Here is a 21,414-nt window from a genome sequence, read left to right on the forward strand (position 1 = left end):
GCAGTGAGGACTGAGGACCCCTGATCTAAATCACGCGGCTCCGCAAGATAAACAAAGAGAACCGTTGGTGTCTCAGGCCATTATTTCCTTAGGCCCTTCCCAGATGTGGGTGCAAGGGTTTGGGTCAAGAGGAAAATGGAGAAAGACCTTCAGTCCCCCCTTGGAAATGAGCTGTCCACCCCCCACCCACCCCTCAAAGACACAGAAGAGGACCAGGCTAGGAGATCAAGTTAAATGTCCAATTTATTTTTATAACTTGGAACCAGAACAAACTTGGTCTTGAACAAGCGTACAAATGAAATGGCAGACACATGCTGAACTCAACATCGTGACATTAAGGGGAAAAAGAGGCCCAAAATCTTGTACAGAGAATTAAAGGAACAATAAATATTTTACTAAGCGATATTGAAATGACCTCCTGTCATCTCAACATTTTATCCATAATAAAAAAAAAAAAAGTGCCCGTTTCTTAAACTGAGCACAAATACCAAGCAATAATAAATAGTTCCAAACTTGTAGTAAAAGACAGAACCTCCAAGTAAACAACAGAAGCTCATACAATAAGTAATAGAAAAGGTAATAAAAATATTTTGCCTTGCCAGTACAAATGCAAACAACTTAAATCAATGGAACTTTGCTTTGCAGGGTTTGAGATACAAAGAGCACCAAAATCACGGGTTTGCCTGTGTGCAACCGAACCTTCGCTACGTCGCTTCGGACCGGGATGAAAGGCTGGCTTCCTTACTTTCTGACATTTTGCTTTAGAGTAGTTCAGCCTCCCCCTCTCCCCGTAAAAGACCCTCTAATGGCAAGTGGCAGGTTCCAATTTGGGGCAACTTTGAACAAAGTTGTGGCAGTATGGAACCCGGCCTGAGGTCGGCTGGGTCACCCAGGCTCGGGGCCCCTCTCACTGAGTCATCTGCTCCAGTGTTGGCTTCTTAAACATGAGAGAGAAGCATAATGCGCTTTTCTCTGCGGTCGACAGAGACACAATCTTTGTGCTTTAGGATGGCTTAGTCCTGGCATTCTGGTGACTTTGTGTAAGCTGGTGAGGGCTGGCTAGCTTTCGCAATGACAGGAGGACCACCTTGGAGGCTCTCAAGTACCTTAACAGGGCATCCGAAGGAAAGGGCAGCCCCTGGGTCTTCAGGTCGGGTCGGGCAGGTAGGAAACTGACATCTCAGCTTTCTCTCCCCTCCTCCCCATTTCTGTTCACTTTGCAAAGGTAGGTGGCAAGGAGGGAGGGGCGTACTGAACGGAAAAGCTCCCAGAAGAAAGATTTCTGCATTTGGTAAAGAAATTGCCCAAAAAGATGCTTGGTTATACTTTCACAACCTGAAATAATGGTTTTTACAGTTCCTGAAATAAAAAAATGGCTTCCTGATATAGGTATTTTTTTTTTAAATGTATTATTCCCTCATCCAAAAAACCACCACTTTATTTCATCTTAAAGCTACTTGGCTTTACAAAAAAAAAAAGAAAGAAAGAAAGAAAGAAAGAAAGAAAGAAAGAAAGAAAGGGAGAGAAAGAGAGAGAGAAAGAAAGAGAAAAGGAAGGAAGAAGAAAAAAAAGAAGACGACGAAGAAAAAGGGGGGTACAGGGAGGGAGAAAGAGAAGAAATTAAATAAAGACGAAGAAGACAAACAACGGGCTGATAGAGAGGGATGGAGAGGAAACGCAGAGGAAGGAGAGAGAGATATGGAAAGGCACCGAATTCATCCCAGGCCCTCGGCCCTCGGAAACTGACGGAATGTAGGTTTCAGCGAGAAAAGCAGCAGAGCGGGTAAGAAAGACAACAGGCCAACACTCTCCGCGGCACGAAAGGCCCTGGTCGTGACGGGGACTCCTTCCTGAAACCCAGCGTGTGCTGCTCTCAACAGCAGCTCACGTCACCTGCGCCTAGCTGATTCACCGGCTCTTGTTGTTACATCTTCCGTTTGTCTGTTTCAGGTTTTCCCAAGGACTAAAGAAAGCTCGGTTTGCATTTCTTTCTGCTCTTACGGGCGGGAGATGTGGTGGTGACCGCCACGATGGACGGTAGAGAAGGAAGATGCTCTCGCTCTCTCCTCGGACCCCTGACATCTTACAGGTGGCCTCTCAGAGAACAAGAGGACCCTGCGAGATGTCACCAACATCTTTACGAAAACCGATTTTCCCACTCAACGCGAATAAAGGATTTCCCATCCGGTCTGCTGTGGCCACACCAGGGAGCCTTGATGCAAGGTTCGGGGCGTTCGGGGAGAAGCCCTGCTCGAACAGTCCTTTGTATAGGCCAATTCCGACAAAAATATATACAACTAAAAGGATCTGTGAACCAAAGCATTTAACGACTTCCTTTTGTTTCTTTTCCTCAAAGGTTGTCAAACAACCCTCTTTCTCCTGTACAATAGGACTTAACATACAAATTTTTTTTTGCAACATTTTATCCTGCCAAATTAAAAAAATATATTATGGCAGCCTGTTTGTTTTTGTTTTTTTTTTCTTTTTATTTCCAAATTCACTAACAAAAAGGTACATTAAATCCCTTTAAAAGGACAAGCTTACAGTTAAAAAATTACAAGCTCCAGTAAAAATACAGCAAGTGCCTACATCATATGAACCAACCAATATATCCATTCCAGAGGGGGCGGGAAGAGAAAAATAAGGTCAAGGTCAGAAATGTGATTTTTTTTTTCTCTGCAAAGCAATAACAATATTAAGCACTTTTTTTCTACATACTTTTTCTACATGGTGTAGCAATCCCCTTTTAATCCCCAAATACAAGTTTCTATACATTTTTTTTTTGAAATAAAAATTCAACACCCAAGGCAGAAAAGAATTTACTAAAACTCCGACTTTACAGTTACTGTGACAAGAACAAATTTATAGACCCACCATTTAAGTTTTACTGCAACATTTTCAAGGAAAAGAAAAGGGTTTTTTTTTTTCTTGTTTTGTAAAATGCCCAGGCATTCTCAATTATTACAAATACTGGTCCACTTTTACAGTAATCAAGAAATTTTAATATATATAATATATACTAAAACCCCGTCACCAAAAGAAAACAATATACACGCAGCCACTGTGGCATTTTTTTTTATAACCTATTAAGCAAACTTTGAAAAAAAAAAATGATCGCTCCAACACACATACACACGATTTTTTTTTACCCTTGTATGTATCCAATACTGTAAACGTATTTTTAAGACAGAGTGCACTAAATTTAACTTTAGAAAAAAAATTAGCCATTGTTCCTGAATTGTTTTTGTTTGTTTTGTTTTTCATTCAACGATATCAGCGTGTAACTTCTGTCACTTGAGTTTTAATTCAGCAGTAAATCACCTCCACGCCAAATCTAAGCAGCGTTGTCCCAAAAACAAAAGGGGTTGAGGATAATTCAGCTAAGGATGTCCACGGTTGTGCTGGGTTTATTTCTTCATTTGATTGGGTCCTTATGGCATTTTCACGTCCTCTATCTTCAGCCAGGATTTTTAAAATTTAATCTAATTAAAGGTAAAGGTGGCTTTGTTTGTATCTAAAGAATGTACTTTTCTTGTTTTACTCTTAAAAAGTCTTTTCGTTTCCAAAAAAAAAAAAAAAAAGGTTTGCATTTGTCTCAAGAGACTCAAATAGGAAGATCAGTTTCCAAGGCACTCACGTCAAATTGAATGGCAGTAGAAAAACTGTCCAATAAATTATTTTATTTTGTTCTTTATAGTGCCAGTATTGTGAATGCCATGCTTAGCAACACTGACACTCGATCTCAGCCGTCCCTTACAGTTTAACCCACCTCTGGGCCAGAGAGAAGAATATGCTGCAATTTCTTGTTTAGAAGCCATTTAATTTAAATGCAAACAAAAGCTTTAAAGTGCGGGTCAACAGAATTCCAATGTCTAATCTTAACAGTCCAATGTTTAGTACCTTCCAACCTAATGGGATAGAAAAAAAAAAAAATTGGAAAGTAGCGCTGGGCACCTTCGGATGGAACTCCTTCCCTGCTTTTCCAGTAAAAGGGAACAGAAATTTGCAAGATTTCCCCCCCTGTCCGTACAATGTCATCAGTGTGCATTAAATGAGAGAATATTAACTTCTCACAATTCACCTCGGCAGGGCACTTGTCTGCTTGAGACACGGTCAATTATCACTTGTAGCAACATAGGACTTGGGACTTTTTGTAGTGGGGGTGATAGAGACACAGAGAGAGAGAGAGAGAGAGAGAGAGAGAGAGAGAGAGAAGCCATCAAGCCAGAAGAAGCCTGAAAGAATACGGTGGCTTTCTTCCTGTGTCACTGCAGATCACCGTCTACCCAAAAAAAGGTACCCTCTGCCCATTTTATGTAGCCTAATCTACAGCAAAGAGCCAAGATGGCACCCCAGGGCACACCCACACCCCAAAAAAAGGACAGTTATCTGCTGATGCCACACCACTGTAGAATGCTCTCAGGCCATCCCCCCCCCCCCCCCGCAGCTCTCAAAAACTGGCATTTCTCCGGCAGTGTGGAATTTTCGGGGTGGGGGCCCCCACCACTAAAACGTTTCCTTGTATAATGTAAAGGTTGCAGAAAAGGCCTCTGTTACTCAGGACATCATCAGTGCTACATCTCCATTCCAACTCTGAAGCAAAGTGCTACGACTTTAAAGATTGTTATCCGCTGTACATCCACCCCCCCCCCAAAAAAAAACCCAAAAAACCAACAAAAAACAAAAACAAAAAACAAAAAAACAAAAAAAAAAAACGCATGCCACTTTTTATTTCAGGACCAAAGAAGGAATTAAAAAAAGTAAACTTTAAAAGTCATTTAAGTGTTGGCTTCTTCACAAGAAATTACACATGCTTAGCTTAAATTTCAAAAAAGCAGCGCCCTCCCCCCCAAATTATAATTTAAAAGATAAGCTTCCCTTCTACACTGCTCGGGAGTCATTGCTCAGGCTACTACTGGGTTTAAAAAAACAAACGAACAAACAAAAAAAAAAAACAAAAAACAAAAAAAAAGAACAACGAAGGGATGGATACCCAACAAAATCTCTTAAAAGAATTTAAACACAAAGAATAATAATAAAAAGTACCTGCACATGCCAAAAAAATTACAAAACCCAATAAATACAGAAATTATTGCACAGTTAAAAGGCTCCACAATTTTTACTGCCTCCATCAACCCTCGGGTTTCCGTAGGACTTCGTAGACACAGGTTAGGTTGGAGCGCCGCCTCCCCCGGGGCCCCCGGGGACGCGCGGGGGTGGGGGGTGGGGGCCCGGGGCGGGCGGGGGGGGGGGTGCCGAAGTGGCGCAGACGCGGAGGCAAGTGTCAAGGTCAGCATTCTCGCGGTTGGCAACGGTTCCACTGTACAGGTGCGGGGCGCCGGGGCCCCGCGCGCTTAGCTCCTCTCGGCCTGCTCGATTTTGACGTCGTTAGTCAGCAAGTGCTCCCCGTGCCACTTTTTCATGTGTTTCTCCAGGGTGCTGTAGACGCTGAAGGGCATCTGGCAGATGTCGCAGCGGTACACCTCCTTGCCGATCTGCCCGTGCGTCTTCATGTGGCGCGTGAGCTTGCTGCTCTGCGCGCACGCGTAGTTGCACAGCTCGCACTTGTAAGGCCGCTCGCCGGTGTGGCTCCGCCGGTGCACCGTCAGGTTGCTGCAGTTCTTGAACACCTTGCCGCAGTACTCGCACGTGTCGCTGCGGCGGCCCTCCTTGGAGCTCGGCCGCCCGGGGCCCGGGCCGCCCAGGTGCGGCGTGCTGCCGCCGCTGGCCGTGCCGCTGCGGCCCGACAGCCCGCCGTCCAGCAGGTCCCCGGGCGGCGTGGAGAAGCGCAGGCTGCCGTTCTCGGACGAGTGCTCGGACGACGTGGCGAAGGGCGACTGGCGCGCGTCCGTGAAGCCCAGGAAGGGGTCCTTCATGAAGTGCCGCGACGCCGCGTAGCCCACGAGCCACTGCGAGTACACGTTCTCGGACGGGATGAGCGTGGCGGGCGGCAGCTCCAGGTCCTTCTCCACCTTGATGCGCTTGGCGGCGCTGTTGAGCCCGGGGCTGGGCAGCGGCGCCGGCTTGCGCGGGAACAGGCCCGGGAAGGGCTCGGCGCCCGGCGCGAAGCCGCCGCCGCGCCCGTTGACCGCGCCGCCCGGGCCCGCGTCGCCGCAGCCGCCCGCGTCGTCGTCGTCGCCCGCGTCGCCGCCGCCCGGCGCGCGCTTCAGGAAGGCGCCGCGCTTGGGCTTGTCGGCCAGCAGCTCGCCGTACTGCGGCAGCGCGCCCAGCCCCACGTTCTCCATGACCTTGCCCAGCACCAGCGCCTTCTCGTCGGCCAGCGCCTTGGCCGCGCCGCCCACGCCGCCCGCGCCCGCCACCCCGGCCACCCCGCCGCCGCCGTTCTCGCGGTTGCGGCTCAGCTCCGAGTCCATGCTGAAGCTCGACTCCGGCCGGCTCTCGTTCTCCAGCAGCAGCTCCTCCTCCTCCTCCTCCTCCTCCTCGTCCTCCTCCTCGGGCTCGTGGCCCAGCGACGGGTCGCTCTCGTGGTGGCGGAAGTCGCCGTCGGCCGCCTTGAGGCCCTCGCCGGCCAGCTCGCTGGTGCCGGGCTCCGGGGAGCTGGCGGCCGAGAGGCCGTCGTCGGAGCGGCCGGCCAGCGAGCCGGCCTTGTGCATGTGCGTCTTCATGTGGCGCTTGAGCTTGCTCGCCTGCGAGCACGCGTGGTCGCACAGCTGGCACTTGTAGGGCTTCTCGCCCGTGTGGCTGCGCCGGTGCACGATGAGATTGCTCTGGAACTTGAACGTCTTGCCGCAGAACTCGCACGACTTGCTCTTGGCCGGCGGCTGCGGCGGCGGCGTGCCCCCGGGCGGCATGGGCGGCAGCGGCGGCGTGCTCAGGAACGGGGACTTGGGGCTGGGCTGGAAGGGGTTCAGGAGCCGGTGCATAGGGTTGCCGCGGCCCGGCGACACGGGCGGCGGCGTGGAGCTGTTGCCCGCCAGCTCGCGGAGCCGCCGCGAGAAGTCCATGGCGGGCGAGTCGATGGCCATGGGGTTGAGGCGCATGACTCGGTCAAAGGCACTGGGGTGCTGGGCGACGAGCCCCATCTCCTCGGCACTGAGGCGGTGCGGGTCCAGGTGGTGGCGCGGCGGCGGGCTGAAGAGCGGCGGCGTGCCGGGCAGGCGGCCCTCGCCGAAGCCCGGGTGCTCCCGCAGGATGGGGCCCGTCATGCGCAGCAGGTTGAAGGGGTTGCTGTCGCCCAGGAAATTCATGAGCGGGGACTGGGCCACGGCCTCGGGCCCGAGCGGCGGCGGGATGGTGAGCCGCGGCGTGAGCGAGCTGCTGGCCGGCCCGGGCTCCAGGTAGATGCGGAAGCCGTGCGTGTTCTGCGCGTGCTGCAGCAGGAACCACGCGCTGTTGAAGGGCTGCTTGCATGTTGTGCAAATGTAGCTGGAAGGCTCATCTTTACCTGGGGAGACACACGGACAGAAAGGCAGAGAGAGCGTGAGAAGCGGACGGGGCGCGCGCGCCGCGGGGCCACGGACCTGAAGGCGCGCGGTGGGGATGTAGGGGGGCGGTGGGGGGGTGGGGCGGTGGGGGCAGGAGCGCGAAGCGAGTCCCGGATCCGCGCGGCTCTGGAGGGCGGCCTCGGGGCCCCTTCGGAGCGGGCCGAGGCCGGCGACGTGTTGGACGCTCCGGCCAAGGCTCCACGGGGCTGGAAGGCTGAGGCAAGCTGGCTCTGTGGGCAGGTTGCCCCCGCGGAGCCCAGATCGGCCACACGACCTCAGCAAGCAACCCCAAATTCCTAGGCTTCTGCTTGCTTCCCCTAAAGAAGAGGCGCTCTTATCCCCGTTGCCTCAGAAGCCAAATGAGGCCGCGTTGGTGAGAATGACCGATGTCAACGAGAAAACAGCAGGGACACCACAACCGTGAGGGACCAGGGTTTTATCCACCAAGGCCACTGGTGACTGTGTTGGGGGGAGGGGGTCCTGTGCCTTGTAGAATGTTCAGCAGCATCCCTGGCCCCCACCCCCTACAAGCCAGTCACACTCCCTCCCCCAGTTATGAGGATCACAGAACTCTCCAGGCGTTACCAAGTGTCCCCTGGTGGGGGCAAAACCGCAGCTCAATGCCCCCCCCCCCCCCTTAGAACCACTGGTTAGTCAACACTTGATCCAAGGAGGTTCTAAAACACACAAGTCACACTCAACTGCCTGGCAGATGTTGTTTTGAAGTGACATGGCTGATCCCTCTGCATCGTTTGGGATTTTTGCTATAGGACCTTCTAGGGTTTCACACACCACACCACATGCAGAAAGCACCATCAAATTTAAACGTGGATACGAAGGAACAGAAGGAATTCAGCAAAAGAAGATCGCTGCTGTGTGGCAGCTGCCCCCCCCCATTCTTCCTATGGCCTCACACACGGAGGCCCCCCCCATTCCTCCCATGGCCCTAACCACGGAAGCCGGCCTCCACCAGCCGCTGGGAGGGGGCTGGATAGGGGGCCACTGGCCTCCATGAAGTCCTTTGCCAGAATGCTAACCGCACGGGGGAATGTCAAATCTGACGGGGTGGTCAGGATGAATGGTGGCAAGTGTGGATTTGTTACATACAGGCTCCCGTGGCGTCGGAAGCAAATCGTAGTGGACACTTACGGGCACTGAGCCAAAAACGTTACTGTCTTTGTCCATCATCGGGGCCGTCACAAAATGGAGGCTGAATGTTTCAGCCAGAACCTGTCTCGTGGCCTCCCTCCTCACCCTGTGGGCCAAACTCGCTGCCTTTTCCGTCTGAACCTCTGCTCGGGCTTCCTATGAAGGCGCAGGTGCAGGCGGGCCCTGCTTTCTACCCCGAGATTCGCTCGCTGGCCGGGAGGGAAAAGAGAACAAGACATCACAGCCGCGATCTTGAAAAACCCCTTTTAAGAGCTTTCCTGTAGCTGGAAGGTCTTAACGTTGAGAAGGCATGGTAGCCACAGACTCCCCGGAGAAGCCAAAGGTGCAGATGAATTTCCACGCCCCAAGTCAGGAAGATGACGTGAGAACACAGCGCAGTGCAGAGTGGAGAAGACCCCTCCGTCTCGACCTTTCCCCCAAAGACTTGAGGACTTCTGAAATCCCATGCAGAGATTTGTTTTTATTTTGACTTGTTCGAATTATGTTTCCGGAGGACTTCATGCTTAGCTGTAAAAACCAAGCGACTCAAAGACCCAACGGCCTGAGTCCTACGCAAGGTAGGCCGGACAGCTTCGGGGGGCAGCGTGCGCACATCCCATGGCGCCGGGTGGAGATCCTCCCAGACCACACAACCAACTGGGCCAGATCACCCCCACCGGCAACCAAGACGTGCGTTCCAGGTTTGGTGTCCTCCAAGAATCATCAGTCCACTCTCGTCTCCTAGTCTGTATATACATGTGTGGTGGCAAGGACACCAGCGGGCAGGGGGAAGGACGGAGAAGAAAAAAAAGAATTCTGAGCTTCAACTTCACTTCGCTTTTAAAACCAGCTCAAGTAGATCTGCTGAGGCAATTCTCTTCCTCCGGTGTGCCCAGTATGTCTGGGTAATTCAGTTCCCCGTGTTGGGAGTCCCTGAGGAGACTTTTGCCCACCTGGAAAATGGCAGGGGGGCCTCCCAAGGCCCTGGGCCGCCATGTTTCTCCCGGGATGCCGTTCAGCAGGACCAGCCCTGGGCCTTCCCTTCCGGCACACGTCCCTCAGCTGGCAAAGAAGACGCCATCTCCCATCCTAGCTTATTAGTTAATGTACTTGGGAGAACAGAACCCTTCGCCTCACACTGCCTCACAAGAGAGCTGGCCAGAAGCCATAATATTTAGAGTCCCGCTCAAATCCTTTTCTAGAGCAAGGCAGAATAAATACGTAATAAATAACAAGAAGATAAATAAAATGTCCCTTTCTGACACGGGAGCTAATAACGCAAATGAAGTGCCACATCCCACAAGGTCATAGATCTTCAAATTAAAGAGCGTTTCTGTACCCTTCACCTTGGCTTCGGAAACTCTAATTAATCGATTTATGGCACACAGCTGTTCTTCATGTTTTTAAGTGGGGCCACCTCCTTCCGCCTCCCCCCCCCCCCCATCTCTTTGTTCATCATCTTCGTTCCTTGGGCTTCAACTCCAGAGCACTTCCTGTTTCTTGTTCTGATGGCCACACGTTTTCTAAAAGTTCCACCGCCGGTGCGGGATGGGGATATCAGAAGAAAACGCAGAACTCCCTGGCAGGCCAGGAATAAAGACTGCTCTTCAGCCGAAATGGCCGATGAAAACATTTTTGTAACTCAAAATGGCAGCTGCTGGGAAGCATGTAGCTACATGTTCTAAAGAGCTCAGATGTTTCCACTTCTGAAAAGGAAAGAAAAGGGAAAAAAAAAAAAAAGATGCCCGCTAAAATTCTGGAGCGGCTGAAAGAGGGGGTCACCTGTCCGTAAACCACCGTCAGGTGGGGAAGAGCTAGGCGTCCGTCACATCGGATCCCAGGGCCACTCCTCACGCCCGAGGAAGCCCTTTCCTTTCCCACACCCCTGAATGAACCGCTGTGGTTCGGTTCCCAGACTTTCCTCCTCACGGAGGCAAGACTGCCAGGGACGGCCTTCCCGGGACCTGACAGCTTCTGACTTTTCTAAAAATCTCACAGCCCTCAGGGGCCCTCCCTAGACGAGTCCCTTTCCACTCTCCCCAACCTTTTTTTTTTTTTTTTTTTTTTTTTTTAATAAAACGTTCATTTCCACATTACCAGTTCACGGTTCTCTCTTGCCTCGAAGTAGCCTTGAGCACTAGGGGCTGCTCACTTTTCACAAGTGAACAGTGTCAGAAGTCTTTGAAGAGCCACTCAGAACATTTTTCTATTCGAAAACTCGCTAAATATTTTACACTCGCGGCCTACCAGTCACGGACACCTCATTTTTTTAGACGCAAGGGAAGACTCTTGTCCAAAGGGTCGGCCCCCTCCCCTCCCCTCCCCTCCCCGGGACCAGAGGTGATGATCCCCTCCCTCCTCAAGCTCAGGGCCACCTGCCCAGAGGTGAGCCGGAGGCTCCATGAGGTGATGACTTTGCCAGCAGCCCAGACAGGATCCACTTCCCACCACGCTGCTGCTGGGGCTGCTGAGGTTCCGAGTGACAGGTGGATGCCTAGATTATTCTGAACTGACGTCAGACCCGGCCTAGAGACCTAGAAATGTCAGCTGTACTTGCATCACTAAATCAGGCTTGGCAACTCAGAAGCCAGGGCCCGTGTCTGTCCTTGCTTGCTTGCTTCCTTCCTCAGACATTTTTACTCCTCAGTTGGCAGAAACCCAGACTGGAGCTTCTTCGCTTTAACGGCTCTAAAGGCAGTCCTTATCTTTTTCTCAAGTTCGAAACCCTCCCTTCCCACGAGCCTGGACGGCGGCATGGGTTCACACCTCTGCCTTGACATTTCCAGCTCTGTGAAGTCGATCAAATCACAACCTCCTTGAGCCTCGGTTTCCTCATCAGTAGAATGGGAATAATAACGCCTGCCTCCAAAGAGGGCTGGAGGTATCCAATGAGACCCTGTATGTGGACACACGCCGTAAATGGTGCACCACTGTGCAGAAGTTTGTAGGTTTTGGTGTTTAGTGTTCATCCTCGTACCTGGCAGGTGCATCCACGTTTCAACGATGCCTTTCTGTGTAAGTCTGGCAGTAATGAAACCTGGGAGGAATTGTAACGCGGCCTGCCTAATGCATTAGAGGTTCCGGGGAAGTGAGAACTTGCAAACGTCGAGGAAACATCATTTTTCATTGTGCCTCTTGGGAACCGACAGGCAACTGGACTCCTGCAGATGAAATGAGAGTCTCCCTCTTCCAGGAGGGGTTTTGTTTTGTTTTGTTTCGTTTTTAATGAGCATTTAAATAATTGTTCCTCCTTGGTATGCCGGTTACTCTAATAACACCAATAAAGGTATCGGGGATGTTCAATAAAAAACACACCTTGGGGCGCCGGGGTGGCTCAGTCGGTTGAGCGTCCGACTTCTGCTCAGGTCATGATCTCATGGCCTGTGGGTTCGAGCCCCAGGTCGGGCTCTGTGCTGACAGGTCAGAGCCTGGAGCCTGCTTCGGATCCTGTTGTCTCCCTCTGTCTCTGTCCCTCCCCCACTCTCACTTTGTCTCACTCTGTCTCTCAAAAAAAGAAATAAACATAAAAAAAATTTTTTTTTAAAAACCACACCTTGGGGCGCCTGGGTGGCTCAATCGGTTAGGCAGCCGACTTCACCTCAGGTCATGATCTCACGGTCCGTGAGTTCGAGCCCCGTATCGGGCTCTGTGCTGACAGCTCAGAGTCTGGAGCCTGTTTCAGATTCTGTGTCTCCCTCTCTCTCTGCCCCTCCCCCGTTCATGCTCTGTCTCTCTCTGTCCCAAAAATAAATAAACGTTGAAAAAAAAAAATTAAAAAAATAAATAAATAAAAAAAATAAAAAAATTTAAAAACCACACCTTTAATTGATTAGTCAACGAAAAGGCCATAACTGAGCGTGCTAGTTTAACAGGTCCCTCTAAAGGCCAGCTGATACCACCTGGAAGGGCACTCGGACCTGTGGAAGACGCAGTGGGTCACTGCTGCTCAGAGGGGGACAGCAAGGGTACCTGAACTCCCAGCTCGAGCAGGGCCATGTTCTCCAAAGCCGGCAGCAAAATTAGAATCCGGGCACCCGGCTGCAGAGGTCAGACCTGGGTCTTGGCTTCACACAGCCCTCCACAGTTTGCAAAGTGCTTTACAGCTGGTTTGGCATTTTTGCGTGCATTAGCGCATTTCATCATTACTCACATGGCCTCCGAGGAAGGCCAGGCGAGGGCTGTATCCTGCCGGCACGTGAGGAAACGGAAGCTCCGAGAAACAGGGAGCGTCCCACAGCCATCAGGGAGAGGGCCGTGCCCGTCCTCAGGGTTTCAGACCCCACGCTCGGTCCCGGCCGTCTCTCCAGCACGCAGTGCCACCGAGGGATGGATGGTTCTTTGTACGCTTGTCAGGGCCTGTTTTACAATGAAAATGCCCAAAAAAGAGGTTCACCTGCCACGCTGCGTGTCCCTTCAGGGAAGGGTACCGATCATCTTATGGAACCCACTCGGGGCCACCGCAGGCCTTGCCCCTGGAGGGAGACGTTTCACAAAGCAAATAAGCCCATGGCGGGGGGCTGGGGGTGGGGAGGAGGGCAACAGGACCCAGGACCTGGATGCAGGGGCAGGATGCTGGATCTCAGGGTCCCCCTACAGCAGGCCCTTCCCGTCTCTGGACATCAGGGTGCACTTGGGTCACCAGCCAATCACCCAGTCCTCCTCCAGTGTCTGTGACTGCTAACAATACCATCCCCACGGTTCCAAAATGATAATAATTATCATCGCTATTATCCCTCCAATGTGCAGACCCCTTCTTAGTTTAAATACAGTCGGTCTTGGGGTGCCTGGGTGGCGCAGTCAGTTAAGCGTCCGACTTCAGCCAGGTCACGATCTCGCGGTCCGTGAGTTCGAGCCCCGCGTCGGGCTCTGGACTGATGGCTCAGAGCCTGGAGCCTGTTTCGGATTCTGTGTCTCCCTCTCTCTCTGCCCCTCCCCCGTTCATGCTCTGTCTCTCTCTGTCCCAAAAATAAATAAACGTTGAAAAAAAAAAAAATACAGTCGGTCTCCCCTTTCGTGATCCCAGAGAGAAAATGTCAGCTGGCCACCCCAGCGGTTTTCATGGGTTTTGCCGTCTGTATTATTTCTGAGCATGGCCATCTACAAAATCTACAACCACCCCTGCTTGTTCTGAACGTGCTCTGTCAAACCTCAGCCTCTTGGAGCAGGAAGGTACGGCTACGGGCATAATGGCAGCAGTAACTTAACCGCCATTAAATCCTTACACGAGCCTGCCGCAGCTGACTGGAACGGGACCTCAGCCGAGGCTCCAGACAACCCCCAACTAAGGACATGGTGTCCCAGGCACCGTGTCACAGATGAGGACACGGAGGGCTGGAAGAGAGAAGGCGGTCAGCCCCGCGGCGTGCTCTTGAGCTACGTGCTGACTGATAAAAGCCTGGTCAAGGGAGAGAAGGTACAGACCTCGGCCCCGGCCCAGGCACTTGGACATGGTAATGGGGAGGCTATGCCTTGGTTACCTGACCTTTCATTCCAGCCCGTGTGCTAACTCAAAAGTGGAGATGTGCTGCTTTGGGCTGGCACCGCGGTAACTCTGTGAAGTCACGCTGGTTGGGGAACAGATGCACTTTCTTGGTCCTGGTGGCGGTGATAAAAGCCATACACTATCCTGTACGATCTCCCGGGTGCTCAGCCAGCCTCGGCTGGCTCGGTTAGCGGAGCCCACGCCCTCCGCCAGTGCCTGTGGCAGAGACACGGCCGCTCCATCCCTGCGCTCTCCCTCCAGGCCTCGGAATCCTCTCGACCCTCATCACCACGTAAAGCGTGCCACTGTCTGGGATCTGTGGACCCCGGGCCACAGAAGCCCGGTAAGTGGGGAGCCCGGTGAGACGGGGCTGAATTCAGTAGGCAGCAGTGGGTGTCCTGCTGAGGGCAAAGGCCACGTGGGCTCTTCATTCGTTCACTGCACAGACAGGAGCCGGGCACCCTTTATCCACCAGGGGCTCTCCCCAGGCGGCCAGAGCTCACGGAACACCTGATGCCCCCTCTCAGTCATTTGATGAAAACTACGAGCACTGCTCCGTAGGCAGCCGTGGTGCCGGAAGAGGGGAGAATATTTGGGCTCGGCTGCATTTGGGTTCAGAGCCTGCGCTGTGGGGCTCTCGTCTGCACGACCCCATTTAGTCCTCATGTTTGCACGCCAGCTTGCACCCGCCCTTCCCTGTGCCCAGAATACTTGCCTTTGCTTCTCTACCTGCAAAACGTCTCGTGAGAGCCAGCACACCCCACCCCACCCCCCTGCCGCCAGTATGTTCCCACAGCATCCAGGGATACTGATACTGATCACTCGTACTATCATAATCTGTCCTTGACCTTGGAGTGTTCAACTTGCCTGCGATCTGCACGTGCCAGTGTTGGACTTGTGCTCTTAGGCAGATGCTCACGGCAACTTTGGAAAGGGGGTTTTAATCCAGACTTGGTGTAAAAAAGAAACTAAATCTCATCACAGGTGAGTTCGCACGGCTTATGGTTCACAGACCCCAGATTCACACAGGGTCTGAGCCCAGGGCCTGTGCCGTGTCCAGACACGCACCTGGCTGCCCCGTCCGTGGAACCACAAAGGCCACTATCACCGGCCCCGGGAAGGGACCCGGAGCAGGCACGCAAACCATTCTACCTGCTGGTGAACACCAGCAAGCTGCAGGCTTCATGCAGAAGACAGCACGCGTACCCTGGCTGAGAACGGAGACCTTACACGGGTGGGAAAACTTCACGCAGCCTCGCAGTGTTGGGGGACAGTCCGCCGACCCTGCCAGCGTCCTTGCGGCCCAGGTAAGCTGTGCACTTCATATGCCTGGAGTTAACTCGGGGCTGGGCGACTGGGCCTCCAGCCTCCCCCACAGCCTCTATCGTTCCCCTAGACAGCTGGTCGTGCACAAAAACACCACTGAATCTTGCTTCCAGCAAAAGAGGCACACCTGGGAAGTTAGTGAACCCAAGGAAATCTAACTGTGCCCCAAATGCTCTAGAGACATGCCCTTCTTATTCATTCATTCATTCATTCATTCATTCATTCTCCATTCGGCCATCATGCACCAGATGCCAACCTGGCAGGCACTATTCAGGGGAACCGGCCGTGACCCCTCCCTTCCAGGAAGCCACAGGTAGGGGGCTGGGGATGAAAGGATGTCTTCAATATCATTTAGCCATATGCCCCTCCCCCCTCCTCCCTTTGCTCTACAAATGCAGGACCCATCTGCCGCGTGCCAGGCCCCGTGCTGAGTGAAGGGACACAGAAATGCACATCTGCCCGCATGGAGCCCACAGTTGAGTTCAAGAGCTAATAATTCCACACGTTTCTAGTAAGGCTTCAGGCCACGAGGTCTACAGTGTGACATGTGGCACGGGACCCAGAGGAGGGAGAGATTGGCAATGTGGGAGGATCAGGGAAGACCTCTCAGAAGGGGAGGTCCTAGAGCTGAATTCTGATGGAAAAACGAGTCTATCTTGCAGAGAAAGGAGAGAAAGGGGGTGCCAGGCAGAGGAAACGGCATGCACAAAGGGTCGTGGGACCCCAGACTCACAGAGGCGAGGAAAAGGATACGGGACTGAAAATGTGGTTTTGGATCAATCTGAGGAGGCTCTGAAAACCCACAAAGAAACTGAGCTGGCTACAGAACAAATTCCATTGCTAGAAATTCCATCACGGTGAAAGCTTTGATATATATATATATTTTTTTTAATATGAAGATTTCTAAACCCACACTCAAGGCCTACTCGAGTCAGAAACTGTTCCATACAACAAAATGACAGTACAGCCAAAGGACACAGGAGAACCCCTTCGATGGCTCTTTCTGAGACCAGATCCACCCTTCCCCAACTATGAAACCATAAGATCTAAAGAAAGGAAGCCAGGGGGGCCTGGGAAATGCAAGGAGGAAATTTAAAATCCAATCTGTGAGGACCGCTGGCCCGACAAGGTGGCTTCTAAATCACTCTCTCCAGCAGGAGTTCTATCATTCCAGCAAGACTCCCATCTGAACCCCCTAGACCCGTAAGCCAGCCTCAGGAACAGGGCCGGCCAGGTTCTCGGTGGAACAAAGTATCAGAACTCAACTACAGCTGCTGACACCATGCACCCCAGACTCCCCCCCCCCCCCAGTCTCGATTTCAACTGCTCAATTCTGTGGTCAGACCAGGTGTGCATTTCAGGCTCAGGAAACAGCCACCCAAGCCCTGAAACAAAGCAATACTGCTGACCGCGGGGGCATCTCGGGGAAGGGTGAGAACAGCACTGTGTGCTAGTCAGATGGAGAAGCCAGAGGCAGGACACACAGAGTGATCTGAGATGTGGCAACTCACAGCACCCTCAAAAAACTACAGCACATTCCTCAAGATCATCTTTATAGAACTCCCCCCCCCCTTTGCATAAGGCGCTCAAATCAGCTGGAAATAGTATGTCTTCCCCAAAATAGACGAACGCGTCGTCAGATTCCCTTGAAATCTTTCTGCAGACTTCTCTGAAAAGGACCTACAACAGAGGGATGTGGTGGGCCGACAGATAAACGTATTTTGGTGGTTTGGGGGCCCCCCCCAGCCCCCCCACCCCCCTTCCCCCAAATATGAGGTTTTCTGAAAGGATTCCGGCACTCTGGGGACAGGAACTTAGCAGAGGATGTGAAGAGGAAGCATGGTGCAAATCCTCCTTATCATTTAATGGAAAAATAAAGAGTGAATTAAGAAACGAACAGGTAAGAAAAAAAAAAATCAAGGCACGCGCCGCGGGTGTGTGTTGAGAGCCGTTGTGAGCAGACGTGGGCGCACCTCGTGGTGCCTCACGCACGCGTTCTGGCTGACACAGGAAGTCTCTCTTCTCCATTATTCATGACTTCCTTCACCAGGCAGGAATAAGGCTTCCTTCCTTTCCTTAAATCCACAAAAATCTCCGCATTCCACCCCAAGAAGTATTGCAGGGGCAGTAAATCTCGTTTTAATGGAGTGTACGTTTAGCTCCGAGGAGATAATTGACGTTATGGAGAGCCTCGACGCCGAGTTATATAGGTTAGCGAATGCAGAGGGGACTCATTACCGACACACTACAAACAAGTAGTAATATATGTATATTGTTCAGAGTGGCGTTATAGCAAAAGTGTTCCGGTCCACGGGGATTGATAAAACACAAGAAAACAGCAGACATGCACTTGTAAATTTGTCTCATTTGTCTCTGAAGTTAAAGGTTATTCCCTTGTTCTGAATTTGTAATAAAAACACGCTAGCCCAAGGTTTGTGGAGAATGTTTGAATATTTAAATTGTGTATAATGATAGGCAATTATAGGATAAAAACTGGACCGCGCGAATGGGGGAGCGCTGTCTGGATCACCAAGTGTTTTCCCACCAACCAGTCATCTGTCTTTACTGTGCCGCCCTCCCTCCCCCCACCCCTTCCAAAGGGCTGCAGGGACGGTTACCCGGTCCCACCGCCACTAACCGGCAACCGGCCACGCTTGGGTTTGCCTGGCTGGGTGGGTTCCTCCCCTTCTCCTTCTCTTTAGTTTTGCTTTCTTCAATATGCACAGTATGCCTCTCCGACCACAGGCTGAGACGGAAGCCATGGCCCCTTGAGGACAACGGGCCACACATCGTCCTTCCGCAGCCGGTCAGCGCTTCCCCCGGGTGCAGGGGCAAGGCCAGGCACAGCGAGGGGCCCGCAGGCAGCGCGGGAACCTCCCCTGCCCCCCGAATGGGGCACCCATCTCCCGGGCACCCTCCCTGGAGAACAGCGCGGTGGGGCTGGCGGGGAGCCCCAGCTGTGGCGCGTCCCCTGGGGGGGGGGGTGGGCACCGCCGCACCCTGGCTGGGGCCGAGGTGCCCGCCTGGCCCCGTCCAGGTTAACCAACTGCAGTGTTTGAGTTACTCCAGCCAGCTTGTCACCGAGCACAAAAGTCATCAGCGAGTGAATGTTCTTTTCTGCACCACAATTAAGACGAATCAATACGACGTGCCACAAATGGTATTTTACTCTCAATAAGAACTCGGGCTGAGTTTATTCAGAATATTTTAGCGCTTCCCCGGGGGATTTTGGGCCGACGCAGATGGCAAATAAAGTACTCAGCCTAAGGCTACAGCACATTATGGTAATTCTAATGTCAGATGTACTTTAATATACAGCTCTATTTAATCACCCCATTATTTCACATTTCCATATGAAAAACCCGCGGCACTTCTGCAGAGCTTCGCCTCCGCCACGGTGCCAGCTTCCTCCAGCCCCGCCGGCAGCCGGGGAGATGGTCATCCTCGCCAGGCGCCGCACCGCGTCCACAGTGCGGGGCGCTCTGCGCGCAGCCAAGCTGCCCGGTGCCGCCAAGAATATCAGAGGGTTCGGAGATGTAGCAAGTGCCTCGGAGGTTATGGAAAAGACAGACCTAACCCTTCCACCTCCCGGACACGCGGGTTCTCACACACGCGCGCACGCACACCTGCGAAGGGGAGAGGATGACGGGCACGCTCACAACACGGCCCCTCTGGAAACACCGGCTGCCTCAGCGTGGAGGCTGGGCAGGCCCAACGGCCAGAGCCAACCACGGCTCGGGGGCTGGGCGGGATGTGGCTCCTGCCGGTGGCACACCCAGCAGGTGCCAGCTGGTTCTCGTAGCGCTGCCCCCCCCCAAAAGGGCACATGAAAGCAGCAGCAATGCCAAGGGGCAGGGGGCCGTGCTAGTGACACAGGGGGTGGGCGGAGCAAGCGAGGGGGGCGCGCAGGGGACCAGCAGCCCAAACCGACTGTACAATCTGGGGCCGGGAGGCCCCCAGGGTGGTGCCGTCCGGTCTGCACTGGAGAACCCGAAGCCGAGAAGCCCAGGCCTCAGGGGAGGTGGAGTCCTGTGATTCCAAATGGCTCTCGCACCTCCAGGCTGGCTCTGGTGGCCAGCTGGCGGAGAGAAGCCGGCGGAAGCATGGGTTTTGGCTGAGCCCAGGAAATCGCTCTCTCGCGGTCACACGCATCCTTGGCCACGCACCGCCCCAAGGAAGGCCGGCACGAGACCCGCTGACCACCCACTTCCAGATCCCTCGAAGATGAGTCTGCCGATGGGCGAAATGACCTGGCACCTGACCCCTCCTGGCTGCCCCAGTAATGAGTCAGCGTTTAAGGCCACACAACAGGATTCCTGCAAACGGGGAACGGCCTGTGTCGTCAAAATGAGGTGCTTGCCAGGGAGCAGGCGACGTCTGATTCCTACCACGGGGGTAAAAATCTCTAAGGGAAGGGGGGAAGTGAAGAGAGAGAGGGAGGAAAGGAGGCAGAGAAGGAAAGAAGAAGGGAGGGAGGGCAATCGTACAGAGCAAGTCCTGGCATATGATGCCAAAACCACTGGCAAGTTCCTCTCGATTGTCGCTTCACTAATAAGGTGATCAGTTACCTAACACTAGCAAAGCTGTCTGATAAGCTCAGCACAGGAGACGTTTTAGAGAAAACAGCTTGATTACGTGAAGGCACAGACTGGTCATTCTAACTCCTGCAAACACAGCTGTGAAGGGACAGCTCACCGCCCCTCATTGGCCACACCGGGGCCATCCCTCAAACCGGGAGCATCCTGCGACTTCTTTTTTTAAAAACTCACTCTGGGGGGTGAAATTCAAGTGGGGACTCGTTCTCCATTTCCAAGGCCTTTGCTCCCACCCTATTGTTGCTTATTTGTAAACCTAAAAATAGGTCCTAATAATCTCCAGGCCTTTTTCTGCTTGAGAGTTTGGGACAAAAAAAACAAAAAACAAAAAACAAAAAACAAAAAAACCCCTCCAGTGAGGACTGGCGATGTCTTGAGACATTTCTGATTGCCACGACTGGGGGAGGTGAGGGTGTCACTGGCACTGGGTCAAGGCAGGGATGCTGTTCAACACCCAACGACAAGAAATCCTCCAGCCTTGTAGGCGCTGTGGGCTGAACTTGCAAAACAGACAGCCAGGGAGAAGTGGGGAGTCGGGGTAAAGGCAGAGAGCGAGGAGGGGTGGGGAGAGAGGGTGGAGAGAAAACAGAGAATCAGAGAGAAGGAGGAGGGGCCGACATCGTTTACTTTTTTGGCAGTAAAGGAGCTGGTGGCAACCCAGTCAGCTTCATTATTGCAGAAATCATCTGAATCCCACAGTCGCCGGGAACGGCGGGTCCGGGGCTCCCAGGGAGCTCTGCGCCTCGTGAAGGGGGACGCCAGGCTGAACGGGCAGAGGGAGCAGGGGCATCAAAGGTGCCGGTACCCCCTCGCCCCAGCCCTCCTCGAGAAGCCCTTTCGCCTGGGGGACGCCTCCCTCCAGAACTGGGTTCGGCCACCAGAGCAGGGACGTGAGGGGCTGCCCTAGATTCGGCTGCTCAGATGTGAGCCCTGCGACAGCGGCTGCAGGAGATGAAAACCCAAATATACTTCCTGAAGTCAAAGAGATAAAAATACAATTTCTGCTGTGTATGGCACTCTTCCACGCTGCAGCAATACTGGGGGGGGGGGGGGGGGGGGGGGGGGACATGAGCGGCTGGGTTGGGGGGGGGCAGGAAGATGACCGCACGGGCTTAAGCAAATTCCTTTTTTTAAAAACCACGATCCAGAGAGATTACATAAAAAGTACAATTAAGGACCGCTCAGAATCCCGAGGCCTTCGAGAACGTGCTGCCTCCAGAATATTTTTAGAACAATCACTGGAGTGGTTCTTCTTAGTTGCAGAAACACTCCAAATCAGAAAGTCAATTTTTCCTCTGTTTGCAGAAGTGAGCTGGCTCCGCTGGACGGCATGCGTGTGTTTTGCTTGGCGGCTGTTCACAACACTGCCTTGGCCGCGTTTCCTTGGAGCGCGCACGGTGAACCTGGCGCTCGCTCA

The 21,414-nt window shown here is 52.9% G+C and overlaps 1 protein-coding gene across 5 annotated transcripts in view; it reads right to left on the reverse strand.

The window, feature by feature from the left end:
- Positions 1-225: 225 nt before the first annotated feature.
- BCL11B (BAF chromatin remodeling complex subunit BCL11B) overlaps positions 226-21,414 on the reverse strand; it is a 97,361-nt gene continuing 76,172 nt past the window's right edge. For all 5 annotated transcript variants that reach the window (XM_023256019.2, XM_023256020.2, XM_023256017.2 and 2 more), the window contains one exon: positions 226-7,405. In XM_023256019.2, coding sequence (XP_023111787.1) covers positions 5,355-7,405 — 2,051 coding nt within the window. In that variant the 3' untranslated portion in view covers positions 226-5,354. The remainder of the gene's footprint in view (positions 7,406-21,414) is intronic.

Source organism: Felis catus, chromosome B3 (genome assembly GCF_018350175.1).
Source record: "Felis catus isolate Fca126 chromosome B3, F.catus_Fca126_mat1.0, whole genome shotgun sequence".
Lineage (NCBI taxonomy): Eukaryota > Metazoa > Chordata > Mammalia > Carnivora > Felidae > Felis > Felis catus.